At 36.4% G+C, this 15548-nt stretch overlaps 1 protein-coding gene across 4 annotated transcripts in view; it reads left to right on the top strand.

Moving 5' to 3' along the window:
• Nucleotides 1-15548, top strand: part of PGGT1B (protein geranylgeranyltransferase type I subunit beta) — a 64041-nt gene that overhangs the window by 37592 nt on the left and 10901 nt on the right. For all 4 annotated transcript variants that reach the window (XM_001370169.4, XM_007486609.3, XM_056825044.1 and 1 more), the window contains one exon: nucleotides 12376-12421. In XM_001370169.4, coding sequence (XP_001370206.1) covers nucleotides 12376-12421 — 46 coding nt within the window. The remainder of the gene's footprint in view (nucleotides 1-12375; nucleotides 12422-15548) is intronic.

Raw genomic sequence — 15548 nt, 5'->3', positions numbered from 1 at the left:
CCCCGCTCTAGGCATCCCAGATTACAACAAGCCATTTACTTTGTATGTACATGAGCGGAGAGGGATAGCTTCAAGTGTTTTAACTCAGACTTTGGGACCTTTTCAGTGTCCAATTGCTTATTATTTTGCCCAACTGGACCCAGTAGCATCAGGAGCACCACCATGTCTTAGAGGAGTAGCCACTACAGCCTTACTAGTGACAAAAACTGTTGATCTAGTATTGGGATGCCCATTAATAATTATGTGCCCACATGAGGTAGAAGCATTGTTGCTAAGGCATAGAATACAGGCATTCTCTGATCAGTGAATTACAAGATATGAAATAACTTTGTTAAACAACAAAGATATTACTCTGTTATGCTGTACAACCCTTAACCCTGCCACCTTGCTTCCAGATTTACCAACTTCAGGAAAACCATTACACAGTTGTGAAACAGTAGTGTCCATGGCAGAAAGCCTTGAGATAATCTCTTGGATACTCCCTTAGACAATCCAGATCTGGTCTTATTTACTGAAGGTTCCTCTTTTATGAGGGATGGCATATGCTACACTGGAGCTGCTATAGTCACAGAATTTGCCACTGAGTGGTCAGCTTCACTGCCCTCTAATATTAGTGCTCAAGGTGCAGAACTCAGCCCTGAAACACGCCTGTATAATTGCTAAGGATAAAAAGGCAACAATTTATACAGATTTTAGATATGCTTTTGGCATTTGTCACTCAGTCCAGATACTATTGCTCCAGAGGGGATTTTTAACCTCAGCTCAAAAATCTATAGCTAATGCAGACATTATGAATGAATTTCTTTCTGTTCTCCAGCTGCCTGAAGCTCTAGCTGTAGTTCATTGCTCTGCCCATATAGATGGCACTGACCCTGTCTGTCTCTAGAGGAAATGACCGAGCAGATACTGCTGCAAAGTTAGCAGCCATAGAAGGACCTGAATTAATTTTAACATTAACCACTGATGACTTAAATTTATCACTTTCCTATAATGAAAAGGAAGTGGAAAAATGGAAGCAAAAATTTAAAGCAAAACAGATTAATGGAGTATGGGTGTCATCTGAAGGAAAACCCCTGCTCCCTAGAAGTTTCTATCACCAAATTTGCCAATCTATTCATAAAAATGGTCACTTTGGTACCTAGGGCATCATGGAATCTGTTAAGAGAGTATGGATAGCTCCTGGTATAACTACTATAGCCTCTAAAGTGTGTACAGCCTGCTCTACCTACCAAGCATATAGTTAATATGCCTTTTATGGCAAAGCTTTTGGTGGGTGTCCTCAGGCATACACACCTTTTGAGCACCTACAGATAGATTACATAACAATGCCGAAGGCCTGACATAAATTGTCTAGTTATAGTAGATCAATTGGCCAAATGGCCAGAAGCATTTCCTGCAGCCTGAACCACAGTGGCTTTTGTTGCTAAGGTGCTTTTAAAAGAGATTCCTTGCTTTGGCCTGCCAGCACGTATTGATTCAGATAGAGGAAGTCATTTTAACTGATTCTGTCCTAAATCAGATATATTCTTGCTTAGGGATAACCCCCAAATTCCATGTTCCATATCATCCTCAGAGCTCAGGCCAAATTGAAAGAATGAATAAAGAACTTAAAACTATGATTGGCAAATTATGCACTGACACCCATTTAAAATGGCCTGAAATTCTCCCTCTGGCCCTATTTTATCTTAGAAGTAGGCCTAGAGGAGACCTACACATCTCACCATTCAAGATGCTTTTTGGACATTAACCTACACAGGCTAAGCCTTTCTCCCCTGCATATACATCACTATTAGGGGGAGATACTACTATTGTTTCCTATATACAGGAATTACAGAACTTACTTCATGACCTGAAACCAGGAGACAAGGTGTATATAAAGAATTTCCAGTGTACTGGAGCAACTCATCCTTCCTGGGAAGGGCCATTCCAAATATTGTTAACTACTCCAATATCTATAAAGATTGGAGAGAAGGACTCTTGGATTCATTGCTCACATGTAAAGAGATCATCTCCTATTGAGATTGATTGACTATATCCTATCACATGCATTGGAGATAATAATCCATAGACAATTGGATACTGTTTTTTGGGAACACATTGAATCCCTGAATTTTTTTCATTAATTTTATTATTGCTTTTCTTCTATTTTGATTAGAATATTTGATTTTTCCTTTTTTTGTTCATTTCTTATACTTAAGGTACATACAATCAATATTAATTTTTTTATTCAGCAGTAATATAAATTTAAAGTGTGTGTATATATATATATACATATATATATATGTATATATATATATATACATGCTATAATATTAATGCATACCCAAAAGCCTGTGGGAACCTGCCATTTATTGATAAAATACTATGGGACTGTGATTAATATTTGTGTCTGATTCTAGGAAATGGGATCAAAAAGGAGGATAGATTTAACCTGAATAGTGCCAAAAAGAGCACACAGGTAAAAAGAAAGAATCCAGGTAGGATTGATACACTTCTAAGCCATTACAAAAGGACTTGAACCTAGTGTGAGACTCAAGGTTGCAACACTCGATATATGTTAAGTCGTAGGACTTCCCTATCCACACTCTTTGTGAAATACTCACAGACAAGTACCAAAGTTTGGCTATCATCCTGGCTCCCCATATCCTTGAGAATGACAAAAAAAATCAGACCAGGGAATGACACTTCCCTATCACATACAAAAATCTAGTACTTTTCCTCTCTTATAGTATGGCAACTTCCTATAGTCTTGGCTGCAAATGGTAAGTGAAATATTACTGCATTCTGTCCTACAGACTTGTGGGATAGAAATTACTTTAAATTGGAACCTAATACAAGGGTCTGCTAAAAATTTATTGGACTCTAATACAAGAGCCTATTATGAATTTATTCTTGGTTACTCAACATTTTATATACAGAGATTTTGATATTTTGATTCTGATTTTGAATTTTTTTTCTTCCATTTTTTCTTTGTTTTTTTTCCCTCTTATTTTGATAATTGACTCATACAGCCCCATAACTCAACATTGTATCCTGAGCTGAACTGGGTGTTTCTTAACATCCACTTCAAGGGGGGGGTGAATTGCATTTTAATAAAAATTCAAGATTTTGAAATTTTTGTTCGAGAAAGATCTTTAATCAAAGAAGCTTGCTAACTCCTATCATCCAGAGAATGAACTGTTACAGAAAGATGCGGAAAACCTATGCTATATCAAGAAGATCCTGAATGAACTTTGAGTGTGGTTGATTGAACTGAAGTTTCATGGAACATTTATTTGAATGTATACTCTTATGCCAAAAGGGGACTGCCCCCTATTTGGCTTTTGTCAATGTACCTTAAATTTACCCTTTACACTAGTGAGGTACTTAAGTTAGTGTTAACTCAGAATAGATAATAGAGTAATGAATTCTCTTTCACAGTATCCCATTAAACTTCATAACAACTTTGTGAGATAGGCACTATAGGTATTATCTCATTTTACAAAGGAAGAAACTGAGTCTTGTAGAAGGTAGGTGACTTGCTTGTAAGTATTGAAGGGAGGCTTGGAGTGTAACATTTGGCAAATCTTTTTTTTAAACCCTTACCTTCTGTCTTGGAGCCAATACTGTGTATTGGCTCCAAGGCAGAAGAGTGGTAAGGGCTAGGCAATGGGGTTTAAGTGACTTGCCCAGGGTTAGGGTTAGTGGGAAGTGTCTAAGGCCAGATTTGAACTTAGCACCTCCCATCTCTAGGCCTGACTCTCAATCCACTGAGCCACCCAGCTGCCCCTGGCAAATCTTTTAACCTCTCTTAATTCTACTTTCCTTATTTATAAATAGAGGAGTTTTAACTAGATGACCTTTTTCAGCTTTAACTCCTCTGATCTTTAATAAGATTTAACCTTGATATTTTTTTTGGGGGAAATTAAATATTCTTTAATAGTTCTTAAATAATAATATTTTTAGATTGATATTATTTTTTTCCTTCCTTCTCCCTTATAAAATCATGAGTAGGAAAAAACCTAGACTTTCAGGACAGAGTATCTTCAGCTTATTTTCTTAGATTGCTACCACTTTTGACTTCCCTGGCTTCCTTTAAGTCCCAACTGTAGGATTTAAATTAATGTCCAGTACTCCAAGTGTTATATTTTGCAAAGTTTATTAATAATATAATGATTATTAATAATCATTAGAAGTATAGGAATAAAAAGGTAATTAGCAAAGTAAGACCATGTGACCAAGCTCTCCTTGCCTGTTTAAAAGCCGCAATCCACCAAAGCTGCATCAGATAGAGAAGAGAGTGAGAGGTGGGGCTACACCAAATTCATATCCTCCCTATGTGAGCTAACGTAAGGAGAGTGGGGTGCTAGGAATTGTTGTTTTTAGGGTAACAGATTCTAATTACACAATCTCCTTTTGACCCTTTGGGAGACTAGTCTCCCCCAATGGACCATTTAAACATAACTCATACCTCTAAAGATTTTCTAGCTAAAGGTGCATACAATATTGCACTTTCTAAGAGGAAGTGACAATAGTTATAAATAAGAGGGAAATAGAAGAGGGAAAGAGCAAAGTGATTGTTTGCTAGGCACATTGACAGAAAGCCAATTTGGGGGCAGTCCCCTTTGGCATAAGAGTTTACATTCAAAATAAATGCGTTCAACCTCTCACAGTTCAATTTCACTACATCCCAAAGTTCATTCTGGATCTTTTGGTGCAGTGTGTGGTTTCTGCAGGCATCTTCATTGCGCCATCTCCAAATAGTTCACTTTCTTGATTCAGGGAGGTAGCAAATTTCTTATCTTAAGTTTATTTTCAGACAAAATTTTTTATAAAACTAGAATTTTATGACAATTATACAATCTTCCCTGAGGAGGATGTTGCTAAACACTTGGATTGCCCAGGAATACATGGCTAAGTTATGAGGTATATGAATCAGTTGTCAAAAGAAAAAAAAAACAAATAAATGAGAAAAAGGTAACTTTTGGATGAAATATTAAATATCAAAGTCTTATGTGTAAAAATTCTAAGTAAGGAAAAATAAACCAATAATAGGCCCTTGAGTCATGGCCCGATTAAAGTGATTTATGTCCCACAAGCCTGTAGGACCATTGTAGCAATATGGACTTACCCCAATCAACAGCCAGGACTACAGAAAATTGCCACACTTGTGAAAGACAGAAAAGGGACTAGATTTTCGTAGTAGATGGGAAATAGCATTTCCTGTCCTGATTTTACCTTTGCTCTCTGGGATAGGAGAGTCAAAATGGTAGTCAAACTTAGGTACTTGTCACAATGTGGCACGGGAAAGACCTGTGTCTGACATATGTCAAATAGCTGCAACCTCCAACAAGTCCTTTGTCTTGGTGCAGAATCTCGTCAATCCCACTGGGCTTGGTTGGTCCCCTTGACCTTGTGCTTGTAGGCACTATGCATATTACTTTGTCCTTCCCTGGCACTGCATAGTGGCTCTTTTGTGATGCCTTCTCCTGAAATCAGACACAATCATTAATCAAAGTCCTATAACATTTATTAATCAATGGCAGGTTTCCATAGTCTAAAGCTTTTGGGTATGCATTAATATTTGAGCAAAAGGATAGTTTAAACTTACTTTAGTGCTAAATAAAAAACATATAACATGTGCTTCAAGTAAAAAAAAAATGAGAGGAAAAAAAGAAAACTCATACTCTATTGCACATACAAGGAAAAAAACAATAAATTTAAATAAAAAATATATAGTTCACAATCAGTGACATGCTATGTTTGCCGGGTAGAGGTAGAATACCAAGGTTTCTCACCCAAAAATGAGATCCATTTCTTTTTTAACTTGGCCATGACCCACAGTGTGATTGTACATAATTTTTTTTAACCAGGTAATAGCTTTATAAAAAGAAGTAGAACAGCTAATGCACATTCAAGAAGTACCCAAATCCCCAAAATCATAAGAGCACATTTAAATGACAATACAAAACAAACCCCCTATATCATTAGGATTCACATGAGTATAGTCACTGAAGCTCATGGATACTTGTCACAAGTTCTCCAAATCTAGCAAATGAGATATTTTTTAACAAAGTCTATTACTTCCATCATTCCAAAATTTGGCAGAAGAGCCTAGAAAAAACAAAAACCTTTGTACTGCTGATGAAAACCTTTTGGGTCCAAAATGTCACCAAGAATCTAGGTCATTCTGGTGGAAAGGTAGAGTAAGCTAAAGAATTACAAATATAAAAAACCATTAAGAAGCTACTAAGCTTCATGTGAAATACTCCCTCTCCTGGGCCATTCAGGGATACCATGCCCTCTAGAAAAATCTTTACCACCTCCGGATGAACCTCCCTCCTCTGGCATGAGACTGTAACAGCCACAAAAGGCATTTCTTTTTCTATCCCATCTATTGCAATGTGGAGGCGAGGGCTACAATACTGAAAATTACTTCAGATGTCTCATCCATTACATTTTTATAAATGTGAAGATGGGGAATATAATAGTGCTATAGCACTTCACTTCAGCCATTAAATGAACTCTTACTTCTTGTTACACACAACTCAAAGGTAGTCAAATGATCAGTCAGAGGTAGTGGTGCTATTTGATATCTAAAAATAACTTCTGAAGGTCCCTTAAAATCAGTTGAGATTTTTTTGCTCATTAAATTTTCCAAAGGTCGTATACAAGTTGTACCAGTTTGATAGAGTCCATCCATCATCATCTATGTGGCAATTAACAAAGGCAAAAAGACCCAAAAGGCTGTTTAGGCAACATGTGACCTTGATGGATCTGGTGACAAACCCAGCATGCCATGGAAAAGGATTTGTGCAAGTTGATTGTGGACTTTTACAATGGTATTTTCTTCAGTCCTGTCATATGGGGAGGTACAAATAAAGACAATGTAACAGAACATATAGCGAATGGCCAAAACAGTAACAGAAAGTGACATAGGGTAACAGAACATATTCGATTAGGTCAATATGTGAACTTAACAAACAAAATTAAATCTTAAAGCAAACAATCAGCAAATACAGTATATGTGACAGGATACAGGCACTGAATTCAAGAGTCCATTCTTCAATCCTGATACAGAGACTTCTTCAGTATTTGGAGGGAAGAAAACTGAAGGAGTTAACAATGGAGTCTGAAAAGGCTTAAAAATTCACCTTCAGACTCTTAAGGTTTCTTCCCCTCCCCAGTATCATCATCTAGCTTGATTCCTTTGGTTACACCTCTGCAGTTCCCCATACCCACACTGAGCATACTGTGGATGAATCCCATTTTGGATGTGTTGCAGAGACTGGGCAGGTCCAAATGATTAGGGGGTGTAGGGAGATGAATCTGTCCCCTGAATCTCAGGATTACTCAAGCTAATTCCAAGGACCAGTGCACCCAGTAACAGTAGTAAGAGAAGATACTCCAAAACTTTGAGTTGGGTGAACTCTGTAATGCTCTTCCAAAATGGGAGTTGCTTAAGATAGGCAGGAAACTGGGCCATGCTTGCAATTCTACTTCCTCTTTGGAAGAGTAACCTTTTCCCTCCCCTAGGGGCAAAAAATTCCAGGGGCCACCCCCACAGCCTGGAGCATGGAAGCCCCCTTGGGGTAGTTTAAAATCAACCTGGGAAATAAATGGGGGTAGGCAGCTGCTAATCTAGAAAGCCTTTCAAGTCCTAGCTACCACAGGCTTGAGATCTGTGGGGAGGGGCAAGGAGGGTGGATGAGGGGGTTGCCTTAAACACCTTAAACACCTGGGATTCCAAATTTTTCAGCTGTTTGCAATGTGAGAGAAACAGGGATTCATACTCTACCAGCCCTGTGGAAAGCTCCTGTAAGAACCCCCCAACTTGAGGAGCGGCAGGCTCAGCAAGGACCATCCAGGCAATTAGGGAGGGAGGCAGAAGAAGCAGCAGTTGGAGTTCCCCAGAGGGGGAGGGCAGGAGAAACATGTTTTTTTTAATTAAAGTTTCTAAACCCCACTTCTGTTCACCATAAATGTAGGATTTAAATTGATGTCCAGTACTCAAGTGTTCTATTTTATAAAGTTTATTAATAATCACTGGAAGTAAAGAAATAAAAAAGGTAATTATCTATCAAAATAAGACCATGTGATCAAACTCTCTTTGCCTGTTTAAAAGCCCCACTCCACCAAAACTGCATCAGGAAGAGAAGATAGCAAGAGGTGGGGCCACACCAAATTTATATCCTCCCTATGTTAGCACATAACGTGAGGAAAGTGGGGTGCTGAGAATTGTAGTTTATAGGGTAACAGATTCTAATTACACACACCTAAAATCCTGCTTTCTACAGAGATCCTTCCCCAATCAATCTTATTTCTAATTTCTTCCCACTGTTAATGAATTCCTATTTACCATATATATAGTTTGCTTTGTATATACTTATTTGCATGTTGTCTCAGTCATTAGATTGTAAGCTCTTTCAGGGCAGATAATGTCTTTTGCCTCTTTTTATATCCCCATTGCTCGGCACAGTGTCTGAAACATAGTAGATATTTGACAATTGTTGATTGATTGATTTAAATGACTTATCCAGGGTAATATAGCCATTATGTATCAGAGGTGGAAATTGAAATCAGGTCTTCTTGGCTCCAAGGCTAACTTATCCATTATGCCTTTACTGTCCTTCCTAAAATCATGAATCAGTTATTTTTTATCTGCCCCTTTTTTGCCTTTATTAAATTTTTATAGATTTATAATTGTTTTTAAAGGTCTTGCTGTTTTAAAAATAAATTTCATTGGTTAGATTGTCATTTTATTTTTTGGCTGGTTCCTTGCAAAGCAAGAACCTATAGGCATTATTAACAAAACAGTGTTATACTCTTAAGGAGAACAGTAGGGGGTGTGTGTCTGTGTGCGTGCATGTTTTCTCTTTAGTTCTAGTTTTAGCAGTTTACTGAAAATCCTATATGGTTCTATTAAGAAAGAAATCTATTTTCATTTCAAATTTCCTTTTCCTTTTTTAATGTTGAGTAAAACTAGGAGGAAAAAAAAGTTATACTTTGCCAAATACATTATTTCCCAAGCATGAGGTTTTTATGTGCTTTTAAGGCCCTAGAGATATTTTGATTTATTTGAGAATTATCCTTGGAGTTCAGAAAAAAATGATTCCTTGACATATATTGACTGACACTGGACAAATCACTTAAACTTTCAGTGTCAAAGGCACTCTTGAGATTAAAAAATGCAAAGCAGATGTAATATGCTTTGTTAGAGGGGTTTTATTCCCTTTAATTGTTCTACATCAATAAAATGGATGATTTGGACGAAAAAAAGATTTAACATTTCAGAGTAAAGTTTAGAAAGTATAGGGAGTTGGTATGTAGGAGTATTTGTTTTTAACTAAATCCATGAATGTGGTGAATAAAATTTGAAACTATACAACTATAAAGATAATTCAGAGGTATGATATTTTGAAAACAGTATCTATAAAGAATCCACAAGAGTGATAGTAAGTGTTAGAAAAGAAAGTGAATTAGCCAGTAGAGGTGGTTTGACTGTTAAAGGCATATGAAGAGAGTTTTTATGAAGACAATTAAATTGTTAATCGTTTCTTGTCTACAAGGAAGACAGATTTAAAATTTTATAAAGAAAGATTTATATTTGATATAATTCAAATTATGAGGTAATTCAAACTAAGATTTTTACACCCTGGAACATGCTTACTGGTCTGTGTGTGTGTGTGTGTGTGTGTGTGTGTGTGTGTAGCACTGTGAGATTTAAAATGGTTGAGGTCTTAAACTGTAGTGGTTAAAATAGTGGAAGATATAAATTGTGATAGACATAAGAGAGGGTGAGTAAGTTTGACCGCAGAAATATATTTCACTACAGTGTCTTGGGTTTAAAATTAAATATAAGGTGGTCGCCAGGGAAATATTCCCAATTATTCAAATACCCAAGTCAATTGGGTTTTATAGAGATTTTAATTAACAATACAATGAGTAATCAAAGAAAGAGAGAGAGAGTAAAAAAGGAATAAGTATGAAGGGCCTCAAAGCTAATATGGCCTAGACCTGAGTCTTAAAAGAGAAATCAGTCAGTTTTTTATAACTCACCATAAGATCTGTAAGTAAGGATTTCTAATGACACCAGGCCAGCAGCATCTCAGCTACTTTCACCAGCTCCCTCCTCCATCTGAATGTTTCAGAATCAGTTTCCTCAGAATGAGTCTTCTCAAAATGAGCTCCCTCAGAATCACCTCCAGCTCTTCTCTGAGCTCTTATTTTTAAGGGCAAAATCTCCTATGTTACCTCCCCTAAGTCCTTACATCTACCAATCACTGTAGGTGTTTCTAAAGGACTGCCCATTCTTAGTCCACATCTAAGAAGGTGTGGATTTTTGAGTAATTCACACCAGGAAAGCTCTGAGTAAGTTTTCCAGTTCTTTGTTCCTTGTAAATTCACAAGTTGCTTGACCTTTATAGGTACTTAGCTTAAGAAAAGTATGGGTTTAAGTACTTCTCATTGTTCAGAAAAGAGTTATCCCCTAGGGCAGACCCAAGTAGGTAAAGTAGAATTCTCACATTCCTGCTTTAAGTAGAGTTCACTGCCCAAATGGGGAATGGTCTTAATCCAATCTTATAAAGTAGGGTCTGGGAAATTTTAAGGTTTACAGTACTATTATATATATTAGAAAGTACTGGATTAGCTATACAGTGCTATATCAAAGAAGGGACCAGAACCTAGAAATTATATGACTTTAGGCAAATTTTCTATGCTTTTGTTTCTTCAAAAAAAAATTAGAGGATTGGATTATAAGGTCTCTTCTAGCCTTCAAATTCCGTGAATTTGTGAAATAACCAAATCTCATCTGGAAATCATAAAAAGTTACATACTGTCTGTTCTCATCAGTCTTTTGTGACCAAAAAACAATTTGTGCTTTTAAACTTTTAATTGTGCTTACAAAATGTAAATAAATTCAATGATATTTTAGTATAGTGTAAAGAGCACTGGATTTGGATTCTCTTGCCCCTAGGTTTAGATCCTAGCTCCATCATTTCACTTGAACTCTCTCAACCTCATTTTCCTCTATAAAATGAGGGGGGGGGCTGTACTAGAAGATATCTATATGGTCCCTTCTAGTTCTAAGTCTAATCCTTTGCTATTTCATTATGGTTTTTATCCGGCAATAAATCTGAATCAGAGAGTCTTAAATTTTTTTCTTGAGCTTTTTAATAGAGGTTTATGGAATAGAGATTGACTCCTACAAAGAAATACTTTATTGGTGCTAATTTTGTCTTTATGAATATTTTTATTTAACTATAACATACCTAAGTTAAGAAGAGAATGACTTATTTTGTGAGTTGGTGGTGTTACTTTCATAACAACATAGATTTAAAGCTGGAATGGACCTCAGGGGTCAGTTAAGTGTAGAGACACTAAGTGACTGCCTGAGGTCACACAGGTCATAAATAACAAAACCTGAGATTTCAACTCAGATCCTCTGACTCCAAATCTGTTGTTCTTAACACTGTCCTTACTGTGTGCGATACCTTTGATAATAAGGGGGGTGGGGTGGAGAATTATGAGTTTTGGCTTTTGTTTTACAAAGATGTTCTATTTTATTTGACTTTATTAGTATGACTTATTGTTGAATTTTTGTTCATTTTTAAATTTATGCAAATGTTCATCTATCACTGACTGTTATTAAGCTTTGAAAACACCAAACTTAGGTTATAATAGCATATATATTTTGTAAAAGTTATTTTAACATTTAACTAACAATTATAGTACATGCTTATGTAGAACTTTATTGTTTTTCAAAATACTTTCTTGACCATTGTGAGATATTGGGTATGCTGATAAAACATTGTTGTCAGTAAACTATGCAAACAGATCATAAGGTAATAGAATTAACAATTGGATGGTGAGGCAAGAATGGATTTTTAAAAAAGAAAATTGGACCCACATAGTTTAGTCACTGAAAAGTCTCTTTTTTTCAATTTGCCACTGGTTAATGGAGCAAAACAAAGTCAGGTACCCACCCATGCCTCCTACATTACCCCCATTTGTAAGGAAAAGTAGTTTATTTTTAGAATTGCAAAGGCAAATAATTGTAGAAGATAAACTAATACCTAATTTTGTCTATTGGTAATGTTAAAAAAGTGTTCTTATATTTTGTCTTGTCCAAGCTTGTAATTTTACTGGTATAAAATAATCCCAGGGAGGAAATTCCCTCTGCTGGTGTAGATGGTCAGTTCTATATGGTCTTAGAGTTATAGGAGACAATGAGAGAGTGACTGTACCACAGTCATATAACCAGTTTGTATGGGAAGCTAAACTTCATGATTTCATGTCTGATTCTCTATCCATTAAGTCTTACAACTTATTAACTAAACCGTATAACTTAATAACTTGTGCTTCACAATAAACAACATTATTTTTTCTTTTTAGTCTTATGATAATGGACTGGCACAGGGAGCTGGACTAGAATCTCATGGTAAGATATCTTTAACGGATTAACAATGTGGGATTGGGGGTTTCCTCCTGTAAGAGAGTAATGCTGCAGGAAACCTGGAGAAATAGATGCAAACAGATTTAAAAATGTTGGGATTTTGAGCCCTTTCATGGGATGTACCACAGAACTTAATTCTAGATATTGACATAAACTACTTTTCCATTACATCATTTTTCTTTTTGGCATAATTTCTGCTTTACCTCCTTTTTGCTTCCTCCTCCACCTCCCTATGACAATTGAAAACCACTTTTCAAGCACTGACTTTATTTAATTGACAACCAAACATGTTCATGTCTCAGTTCTTACTGACATATTTCCCAGTCACTGGAGCTACTCCAGTGGTTAGACTACTTGTGAAGGATGTTGTTGAGAGAATCCCTGCTTTGAGTGGTTATGTGACATTTTAAGTTTCCTTCCAATTTGTAATTCTGATATTTAAATATAAATACTTTGAGATCGCTTTTTAATGCCAAAAAATTAACGGTGTAACCAAAAAGGAAAGAAAATCCTTTAATATTATTCTGTTTTCTTAATCTTGATGAAAAAATACTTAAGGACCCTTATGTACATTTCCAGCATGGCTGAAAACAAAACATTTTTTGTCTTTTACTTTTTGAGTTATGTTGCAAAGTAAGAGTATATGCTTCTCAAAAGTTTTGTTATATTTGCTAATTAAAGCGTGTTGGGTTTTAACTTGGGAAGTTATTTCTAGTTATAAAGCTCAAAGGAGCTATTTATACATTTTAAAAAAAGTTTCATCTGTAGTTAGAATAAGCTTCCCTCAGGTTATATTGTCCCTGGCATGGATGTGTTGTAATTCATACTGAAAATGTGATTTAACTTAAAATCTGACAGTCAATAATTTATAGGTATTTATGCTAACAGCTGGGGATAAAAATATTAATGATTAAACCATTCTACTTTCAAGAAGTTACATTCTAACAGGGAGAAAGCAAGTATGTATATAAAGATATATAGAATAGAATAAACATAAAGATAGTAAGTTCAGATAAATACAAAGTATTTTAAGTACAAGGTAGTTTGGATTGGAGAACATTAGCAAAGGGAGTGGATGGGATCAGGAAAGGTTCCATAGTACTTGAGTTATATTTTGAAGAAAGAGAGGGATTTTATGAGACAGAGATGAGGAAGGAGTATATTCCAGGAATTGAGGAATGACCACTATAAAGTGTGGTTTCTTGTGTGTGATGAACAGAGAGGTGGCCAGTTTGGTTATAATAAAGTATAGGATAAGAAGTAATGTAAAATCAAGCTAGGAAGTTAGGTTGGGGCCAAGTTGTGATGGGCTTTAAAAACTAAACCGAGGAAGAGTTTATAGTTTATCCTAGAGGCTTTTTTTTTTTTGGCATTGTGTTGTAGAGTTTTTTGTATTGGGAAGTGACACACATGATCAGGAAAATCACTTTGGCAGCAGTGTGTATGGCAGTGGGGAAAGAGTTAAAACAAAAAGGCTTTTGGAGTAATTCCTTTAAGAGTTGATGACAGCCTGTGAGTGAAGAGCAGAAACATATATGAGAGGTATTATAAGAGAAGATGTGACAACTGATTGGCTATATAATGTGTGGAACATCTCAGTGATAACACCATGGTTATAAACTTGGGAGACTGAAAGAAAATGGTGCTTTTTGGTGGTTGTGAGGTATGGTCAATTTTGTGAAGGTACTATTTACTGCTGAGAGAAAGATATATTCCTTTCTAGTCTCATTAAGTTTTCTCCAGAGGTCTATTATATCAAATTTTTGTTAGGTTCTATTCACCTCTTTAACTTCTTTCCTATTTATTTTTTGGCTGGATCTATCTCCTTTTGGGAGGAGAAGATTAAATCCCCATCTAATACAGTTTTACTGTCTATTTCTTCCTGTGTTTCTTATAACTTCTTCATTAATTTGAGTCTATTCTATTTGGTGCATGTTTAATATTGATATTGTTTCTTTGTCTATGGTGCTTTTTATCAAGATGTAATTCCATTTTATCTCTTTTGATCTTTTAGATCAGTTTTTCCTTTTGCTTTGTCTGAGATTATGATTACTTTTTTTACTTTTGCTGCGGCATAATAGATTCTGCTCCAGCCCCTTAGTTTTACTCTGTGTTTTTCCCTACTTGAAAAGTGTTCTTGTAGACAGCATATTGTGGGATTTGGGTTTTTAATCTGCTTTTCTGTTTTATGGTTAAGTTCATCCCATTCACATTCACAGTTATGGTTATCCTTTTCCTTTTGGTCTTCCCCAGTTCATAAATGTTTTGCTTCCGATCACTGCCTCTCCCAATTCTTCTTCCTTTTTATTCTGTTATACTCCCCCCACCTCCCTTTCTTATTCCCTTTCCCCTTCTGCTATTTCTATAGGGTAAGTTAGGTCTCTATAGCTGGCTGAGTGTGGGTGTTTTCCCATTTTGAGCTAATTCTGATAAAAGGAAAGTTCAGGCATTGCCTGCCACACCCCCCATCTTCTCTGATGTATCAACTTTTAGCCACTTCTTTAGGTGTGATAATTTACCCCCCCCTTCTCTTTTTTTCTCTTCTCCATTATGCCCTTCAAGTGTGGAGGCCCAGCTGGCTTCTTGTGGGGAGGTTTGCAGCTGTTTTGTCCAGCTGGATTTGGCTGCTGGTTCCCCTTTGGCTCCTGTGCATAGGTTATTCTTCTATTCTGCTATTTTGTTGCCTTAGGCCATGTGGAAGCATGTAGGGCTGGTATTACACTGTTACCTCTCTCTGCTCTTGCTTTGGGCTACTTCCCATCTACTGTTTTATTGTCTCAGTTCTGTTGGCAGCTTGTTGAGTTATTTCCTGCTCTGCTGTTTCATTGCCTCAGGCCACATGGAAGCACTTTGAGCTGAACTGAATTCTGCCAGTTCCCCCTCTGCTGTATTTACTGGGTTACTCTCTTTGTTTACCCCTGGGAGATATGTCTCTAATACTCTTTGTTTTGAGGCACTTTATTTTCTATTATTGTGTATTTGGAGAGTTTAGGTGAACTGAGCATCCTTTATTATGCTGTCTTAGCTCCCAGCAGGCAACTATGCAACCTGATGCTTTTAAAAAAGCCTTTCTCCCAGCACTCAATCTGTTTAGACAGATCTGTTTACCTCA

The sequence above is a fragment of the Monodelphis domestica genome, chromosome 3 (genome assembly GCF_027887165.1).
Source record: "Monodelphis domestica isolate mMonDom1 chromosome 3, mMonDom1.pri, whole genome shotgun sequence".
Classification (NCBI taxonomy): domain Eukaryota; kingdom Metazoa; phylum Chordata; class Mammalia; order Didelphimorphia; family Didelphidae; genus Monodelphis; species Monodelphis domestica.
Note: the sequence above shows the minus strand (reverse complement) of the source record. Positions and strands in the feature narration are given on the sequence as shown.